Consider the following 8267-nt stretch of genomic DNA (forward strand, 5'->3'; position numbering starts at 1 on the left):
GACCAGGAGCCAGTTGGCTGAGCTGGGGGCAAAAGGGTAGGCTGGGGGGCACCTCACTTCCCCTCCACATCCTGCTGCCACGAAGGGGCTGGGACTCATCCCCAAAGCTCCAAAGGGTTCAGGATGAGGGACAGAGGGAGTGAGAACTGGGGGCTAGGTCTTCCCTCCGTGGGCACCATTCAAGGCTGGGGATCACATGGGGGCCAGGCCACCTCCACCTATATGCCCCACTTCCCTCTCACCCTGAGGCGCCTGGATTAGGGTCTCCCAAGAGGCGGAATTAACCGTTCTGGTGGCCTGTGGGGACAGGCCCAAATGGAGGCGTGCGGGCAGCTGGCAGCACAGCCTGGGCCTCCTGGCTCTCCTGTTTCTGAGTCCTGGGATGGGGCCAAGTCACGGCAACTGCTGGACCTCAGCATGCCCACCCACAGAGTGGGGACGATGCTGCCATCTGCCCGGAATCACAGCACAGGCTACATGGACCATGCTCCAGGCCTGGCAGCTGTTTCTGTCCTGACCCACCACCTGCAGGGGCCTGTCCTCTGCTGGGAGAAGGACTGAGAGGGCACCATGTGGGGTCCTGTCGGGGGAGGAGCAGGTGCCGGGAGGCACAGGGAAGGGGGTGGTGGGGAGGGGGCCGCTCCCCAGGGAGGGTCTGCTGGAAGTGGAGGTCTGAGAGTGGAGGCCCGCCCAGGCCCCCAGAGACAGCCAGACCTGCCACCCTCACACACAAAGGCAGTACTCTGAAACTTGGCATTGACTGAGGCCTGAGAGGCCTGTCTGGGAAAGGAGGCAGCCCCAGCCCGCCCAGGCTCCCGCGGGGCCAGACCTCATTCTAGGAGGAGGAGGTAGGAGCGTGGGAGATGCCCTGCCCCAAGGCCCTGTGGCCACGAGAGCCAGATCCCCACACAGGCAGGGTGTGCTCCCGCCCCCTGCACTGTGCACCCAGGATGGCCAGGATGCACCAGGGCTCAGGCCGGAAGGCTTCCAGGATGCCACGCAAGGGGCCCCATTTCTGTCTTTGCACTGACTGGTCCCCCTCATCTTTGCCAGCTCATCCTCATCCTTCGGGTCTCAGATGTCACCTCCTCTGCAGACCACCCACGATGCTGAAACTGACACCCCCCGCTAATACAGCACCCGTCCTAATAGTCTTATTTATTCTACCGCCAGCATCAAGACCAAGGATTTTTCTGTCTGTCAGTGATCCTCGTGTTTATCGAGTTCCCAGGGACCTGGGTGCTCTGGTGGTGGCAGTGGGGTGGGGGGACCACCGCTGCCTGTTCTTAGCTGTGTCTCTATGCCCACTGGCCCAGAGCTGCTACATGGAGGGGCTTTGCAGGAACTGGTTAGATGAACAGAGGAGTGCAGAGGGGGGATACGGTGTACTTTGCAGACCACATGGCTTAAATGGAGACACCCATCTCGACCCGTGGTCCTGGTGGGTGAGACCAGGAGGCTTCCTGGAAGAGGGAGAAGCAGGCAGGGCGTCCTGACTGGGGTGGTAAGGACCTTCAGAGAAGACTAGCTGCCAGGCCAAGACCCTCCCAGGCACGTGAGCACCACAAGAAGGCTGGGTCAAGGGTTGAAGTTTGCCTTCCTTGGAGGCCCGAGCCCCCACTTGGCCACCTGGCTGCTCGCCGGGCAGGGAAGCCTCAGCTGCACCACCCCTCTCCGCCCAGCTCTGCTGGGAGTGGACAGGGTGGGGAAGCCAGGCTTCCTCCACCCTCTACTGCAGAGGGTCCTGCCAGGAACAGAGCAAGGAAACGGCCGAGGGACCGATAAGGACTTCCCTCCCATGAGTCACCAGGCAGCGCACACCAGCAAAGCCCCCAACTTCTCTGCTGGGCCCCCAGCCAGCCCGGAAGCCCTCCACACACTGCCCACCTGGGGTTCCTACACAGCAGCTTGCCCAGACCAAGCTTCTGCCCACACCAGGCCCCCTGGGATGCCCCTGCAGGTGGGCCTGATGCTTGGGGGCCATGCTGCCTGCCCCCAGGTGCCTTGTCCCCGGGGACCCACCCCACATGCTGGCACAGGACTACATTCTCAGGTGGTGTAGCCCAAAGAAACCAAAAGCAGCCACCTCCCTGGCCAGCTGCCAGCCTCCTGAGCCCACCCTGCCTGCTGGCCACCCGCTCCAGACGGGACCTACTGGCACTGATGGCAGCCAGGGCAGTGAGCGGGCCCACTGCTCCAGGCCTCACAACCTGCCTCAGGGAAGAGAAAGGGGCCCCTGACAGGTTCAACAACCCACCCAATATCTCAAGGCTGTGACTGGCTGTTCTTTCTACCATAACCAGCAGCCTCAGTACTGAGGGGCTAACTGTTACATGCTAAACCAAAACCAAACCCACTGCCGTTGATCCTGACTCACAGTAATCCTACAGGACGGAGCAGAACTGCCCCCATGGGGTTTCCATGGAGCGCCTGGTGGATTTGAACTGCTGACCTTTTGGTTAGCAGCTGTAGCTCTTAACCACCATGCCATCAGGGTTTCCACGCTACATGCTAGGTAGTGAGTTCTTGAGGGCAGGGCTGGTTGAGCTGTTCAGAGCCAGCTCTGAGATGTTGCTATGCCAGCCACCATTCTCCGGGCACTTACTCTGCCAGGCATTGGCTGACTGCTTCCCAGGCTCCTTGGGCCAGCCTCCCTGCCAGAGGGGAGGTGGCCCTCTCACTGTGCCCATTAAACAGACAAGGAGGCTAAGGATCAGGGAGGAACAAACCCACCAAGCTGCCCCTTCACCAGCACCTATACTCCCGAGGGGAGCCGGCCAGTGGTCTGGGGTTCCGTGGTGGCCTGGCGCCCCCTCTACCTGGAGCCCCAGCTGGGTAGTAAGGAGAGGCCGTGGGGGTAGGCCTGGAGACCTATATGAACTCCTTCCCTCAATGGCTTCTCCACCGTCAGCCAGGTGCAGCACAAGTAGGCAGCCAGGAGGGGCCCAGGTGTCTACCACTCACCCAGCCAGACCCTGCCCTGGCTATGGGGCCTCCAACAGTGTCTGCACCTTTGTGGGCCTCAGTTTCCCCTCCCTCCTGGGCTGAGCTGTGGCTTAGAGAACACAGCAGGTACAGGAGCCAGGGCCTGTCCCAGGATGGTCCCCTCGGGGAGCAGGCAGACAGTGCAGGGACCCAGCTTACCTGACTTCATTCATTCCCCAGTTTCCTGGCTTCTTGCCCTCTTCTTCCCCACCTCAGCTAATCCAATCTCCCCAGCTACTCTCTCCCCACCCCCACTACTTCCTCGGGAGGTGGAGCCCAGGCCCCCTGAGGCGGGGCTCAGGTTACCACCTCCCAAAGGGGGGGGAGGGGCGGGCCTGTCCCAAGGTGTCTGGAGTTACAGCCTAGGGAGCCCGGAGGGGGAGCTGGGGCAGACCTGGAGCATACTCTGTTCCCCCTGGCAAAGGCAGGCTGACCCCAGCTGGCCTTGCCAGACCCCAGCTCCAGCCCTAAATCCCTGGCCATGGGTCCACCCCCTGCCCAACACAGTCCCCACTACAGGCTCGAGACCCCCATGCTCCCAGTGTATCTTCATAGACTGAAACTTCTTTATCACCGGGGAGAGGAAGCACCCGGTGCCCACCACCTCTGGGCCCAGAGTTGGCCCCTGTTGACAGCTGCGTGTTCTCACCCCAGCTAAAAACCCCGCTGCCTGCCCCCTACCTGCAGGAAGGGGTCCAGTCAAGTCCCTAGACCACCAACCCTTGGCCGGCTTCAACCCTTGGCTTTGGGCTGAGTCTCTCGTATCTACCCTGAGCAAGGAGCCGCAGGCGGCCCCCCATCCCCCTCCATCCCGGTCCCCAGCCCGACGCCAGCAGGTTCCAGCTTGTCCCGGGGGAAGGCGGAGTCCGCCCGCCTCCTCCCCACAGGCAGCCAGCGGCAGAAGCCAAGTCCCGCCCTCTCCGCGATCCCGGGACTTGAGGCCGCTGGGGACTAGGCGCCAGGCCCCCCTTCCGCCCCGTCACCGCCGCCGAACTCGCCCGGCGTTCCCACCGGCATCCCACCGGGGACGCCCTGTTCTGTCTTTCCGAAGCAGCGCATAGTTGCCCGGCAGAGCCTGTGTGGCGGCGCTGGGGTTTCGCTCCGTCCCCCAAAATGCAGAACCGGGGAGTCGGACAGGACGCGGGGGCTCTGGTCGATACTTGGACCCTGCCCGGCCTAGGCGCTCCCCGAGCGTAGGGCTGGAGTTCCGGGGTCCGATTTGCCCCCGGGCCGGGGCAAACTCTCGGGGCGGTGCCCCCCAAACCGGGGGGGCGAAACTGCCCGGGCTCACCTGGATGGTCTGGTTGGGGTCTCCGCCGGCCACCGGGCCCCCCACCAGCTTACAGTAGAGGTCCTCGGTGGGGCGCGGGGCGCCGCGCGCTGGGGCCTCCTCGCCGCAAGTCGCGGACGCCGTGATGCGGGAACTCTCCGCCAGGTTGAAGTAGGGAGGGTGTAGGCTGAAGTCCCCGGTAGCGGTAGCCCGCGCTGCGCCCAGCAGCGCCAGCCCCGCCAGCAGCAGCGGCGCGGATCCCTGGGGGCTGCCCGCGGGTGCGCCCCCCGCGCAGAGAGGCACGCGCGGCTTCGCCATCTTCCGGACTAGGGACTGGCTCCGCACGGAGGTGGCCCGCGGGTCTGGAGCGCGGCGGCCTCCGGGCCCGGCTCGGCCCCGCCCGCGGACGCCAGGCCCCGCCCCGGCCCGCCCGGCGCCCCGCGCCCCGGGGAGGGTCGGGGAGGGGGGTGATGAGGCGCTGGCCAGCTTAACCCTTCCGCCCCCGGCCCGGCTGGCCTCCTGGAGGGGACACCTGCTGGCCCTTGGCCAGGCGGTGAGAACCCGGCGCCCCCGAGCCCCGGCCTGTCATGGCTCCGGTCTGGGCGGGGACCTGCGCCCCCTCTGGGCGCCCCCGGCCCTCAGCCCCCTGCCCTCGGCGCCCGGCCCGCTCTTCCCAGGCCAGCGGCCTCGCTCTTTGTTTCCCCAACTTCGGGCACCTCCCGGCGGCTGAGCGTCCCCGGCGGCCCGGGCATAGAGCAGTCCAGAGCGCTCGTGCGCGTCCAGCCTGGCATCTGCCTCACCAGGCAGCCCAGCTCCCTGCTCACCGGCAACCCCAGGCCTTTAGTTTGCAGCAACCGGCTCAGCTCCCCAGCGGCCACTTCACAGCTGGATGCTTGGGTTACAGGGGTTTGGGGACCCCACGCCTGTGTCCACCCCCACCCCAGGACTGGTGTTGGTTCTTCCCTTCCCCTCCACTCTTCCCCGCCCCCCCAATCCTTTATTTGGCCCATCCTCCTGGAAGGCACTCTGCCAGCTGCGAATGGCCAAGGGGTGGGGCGGGGGGGGGGGAGGTCATGGGAGGATCCCAAACCTGCGCGGGAACTGATGGAGACCCTGAGGGGGCCATCCCTGCTCCCCTGGCTTCCTGGGCAGCCCACTCAAAAATAACATGACTGGATCTTTCCATCCCAGTTGGGCTGGAAAAACCTCTCAAATTCAGGAACATGAGAGACTCTCTCACCCAGGGAACCCTGCAGCTGGAGTGCATGCTCACAGCACCGTGGGTGCAGGTAAGATGTGCTAGGACCTAAGGAGACATGGCCCTCCTCGGTCATCTACTGAATGCCTGCTGTGTGCCTGGGAGAGCCTGTCTTCTGGGTGCTGCAGCCTCACCCCAAATGTCACCTGCCAAACCCCTGAACCCTCCTGCTCCAGGATGCACGCCTGTGAAGGACGCACCCCTTCAGCTGGAGGACGGGGGACAGGGCTGAGCTTGGGACTGGGACCCAGCAGTTTCTGCATTCGAGTGGCTGTGGCCGCTGGGTCTCCTCCCCCTTCGACTTCTTGGCCAGAATGACCTCGAGGGAAGCCCCAGGTGGGGGGCGGGGTGGGCAGCAGCTGCTGGGCTGGCAGCCCCCCCCCCCAGTCTCTCTGAGCCAAACCCACAACACCAGCGGGGCTGGAATACCACGTGGGCTTGTGAGCTGTGGGGAGGACATCACCCTCAGCCCCTGGAGGTCCTGGGGTGCGACATGAGAGTGTGGGGTGCCTGTGGCCGGTCCTGGCAGAGGTCTTGGCCTGGCAGCTGTTCCCGGAAGGCTGCACCACCATCTGCGTCTTCATGGCCCTGGGCCTCCCGCTGATCCCAGATCCCCAGAGGCTGGGCAGCTCTCCTTGGAGTGGGGGAAATGGGATGGCAGGATGGCATTCTCCCTCCCCCATGCTTCCCTGACCTCGCTTTCCTTCTCTCACCTGGGGGAGGGGAGGAGGCGGGTCCTTTCTTCGAGAGAAGCTCCCAGTGGGGGAGGGGTGGCCAGAGGGGGTGGGAGGTGTCAGGGAATCCGGAGTGCAGACAGACCTGCCTGAGCTGATTTATGGTCTTATGCTAGGACTGACAGATGCTTCCTCAGGGCGAGACAGTGGGGTCCCGAGATAGGGGACTTGCCCCACCCTCCCTGTGCCCAGAGGTCCTTCCTGTCAGCACACGGGCAGTGCGCTCTGACCCTAGCAGCCTGGGGTCTGGAGCCTGGGAACTCCTCCAAGGTCTGGCTTCGTTGTCCCTGCATCCCCACTGGAGCCTGCAGGGATTGGGGGCCGGGAGCCCTCTGAGTCCCCTAGGCTGGTCATCACTATCCACTGAAGGGGGAGGGGGTGGCTGCGAGAGAACACGCTGAGTCAGCGGGGCACCAGTGCAAGGAGGGTTAATTAGGCTCCCACTTCCTGGCAGACAGCTGCCCTGGAGCAACTGGCGTGGGGGTCAAGGGGGCAGAGAAGAGGGTGGTGCAAGAGGCTGGGTGGGGTGCCCCCCCACCTGTCCCGGGCAGCCTGTGTCACAATTACAGTAAGCAGTCACCAGATGGACCTGCAAGTGTCCCCTCCCCCGCCCCCCACCCCCATCTGCCACCGTTCCTATGTTCCTATTTACAAATGGGGAGACTGAGGCCAACAAGGCCAGGGTCTGTCAAAGGCACAGGGCAAGTTGGGGGGTCAGCCAGACATTTTCTGCCCCCACACTTACTGGCGCCTTTTGGGCACCAGGTCCTAATGCAGCCCTCTCCCATGGCAAACCAGGAAACCCCAGCCTGTCCCACTGGGAATCCACAGAAGGGTGGTGAAGAAGTCAGCTGGGGAGGGAGGGTGTGGGGCCACCTGTCCTCCTGTCCTGCCAGTCAGGCTGCCCAGTCCACTGAAGAGCGCAGCCGAGGAGGGGAAAGGGTGCTCCTAGCACCAGGGAGGGGTCTGGCAGCTACTCTCCTCCACCCTGAGGTATGGTCCCTGCTCTGGGGCTCTGGCCAGGGTGACTCACCCTCGTGCAGGCCCCCTCCCGAGCGCCCACCCCACTCGCTGGTGTGCCGGGAGCCACAGCTTGGCCCCACCTGGCAGTAAGAGCCCACACATCAGGAACAGCCCTTACGGATTTACTGGACCGGTAGAGACCAGATGAACCCCTGAGACTATCACCCTGAGAACCACTCCCCGAGGTCACTTTTCAGCCAAATGACAGATTAGCCCATAAAATAAAAACATCACCTGTGAGTACTGTGCTCCTCAAAGTGATCACCTCGATGAAACTAAATGGTTAACATTTACCCTAGACCAAAGACAGAAGTCAAGAGGGGCCAGGGAGGCTAGATTAGTGGAAATAGAACAACCAGAATGAAAATAATGAGAATGCTGATATATTACGAAAAATGTAATCAATGTCATTGAACAATACGTATAGAAATTGTTAAATGAGAACCTAATTTCCTGAGTCAACTTTCGCCAAAAACACAATAAAATATTAACTAAAAAAAGAGAAAGAAATAGGCCTAAGCTGGGAGTGTTGGAGTCTCTCGGGGAGCAGCTGCACCAGCGGCACCCCTGCCCGCACAGTCACGTGCACGTGTGCCTGCACACTTGCATACTCACATGGGCATGCTTGAGCTTGCACATGCCCACGCACTCATGCCTGAGCACTGCACATGCATGCACACTTGCCCTTGTACACCCATGCTTGCACACTCATGCCTGTGCACTGCACTTATGTACACACACACGCGTGCACACTTGCACACTCATGCCTGCCAGCAGTGCACTCCTAGTCAGGCATATGACTGTCTTGAACCTCATGTCCTCAACCTCCACTCTCCCTGGGCCCATGTGGGGTTCCAAGTGTGTTCCACACCCCCCAGAGGAGCCGCAAAGCACCTGGGGTCAGTGCCAGCCGCTGCAGGGATAGGCTGTGCCCCGGGGCAGCTGGCTGCGCTTGGTCTCCTCCTAGGGCAGGCAGGCCGGGCCCTGTGGATCTTTG

General features: G+C 63.0%; 1 protein-coding gene across 1 annotated transcript in view; it reads right to left on the reverse strand.

Annotated features, from left to right (window-relative positions):
- LAMA5 (laminin subunit alpha 5) overlaps window positions 1-7909 on the reverse strand; it is a 57169-nt gene extending 49260 nt beyond the window's left edge. The window contains exons 1-5 of the mRNA XM_064276444.1: window positions 7886-7909; window positions 7281-7350; window positions 5648-6147; window positions 4892-5071; window positions 4277-4774 (exon numbers count right to left, since the gene is read on the reverse strand). Of these exons, the coding sequence (XP_064132514.1) occupies window positions 4277-4774; window positions 4892-5071; window positions 5648-6147; window positions 7281-7350; window positions 7886-7909 (1272 nt within the window). The remainder of the gene's footprint in view (window positions 1-4276; window positions 4775-4891; window positions 5072-5647; window positions 6148-7280; window positions 7351-7885) is intronic.
- Window positions 7910-8267: the final 358 nt, after the last annotated feature.

Source organism: Loxodonta africana, chromosome 24 (assembly GCF_030014295.1).
Source record: "Loxodonta africana isolate mLoxAfr1 chromosome 24, mLoxAfr1.hap2, whole genome shotgun sequence".
NCBI classification, from domain to species: domain Eukaryota; kingdom Metazoa; phylum Chordata; class Mammalia; order Proboscidea; family Elephantidae; genus Loxodonta; species Loxodonta africana.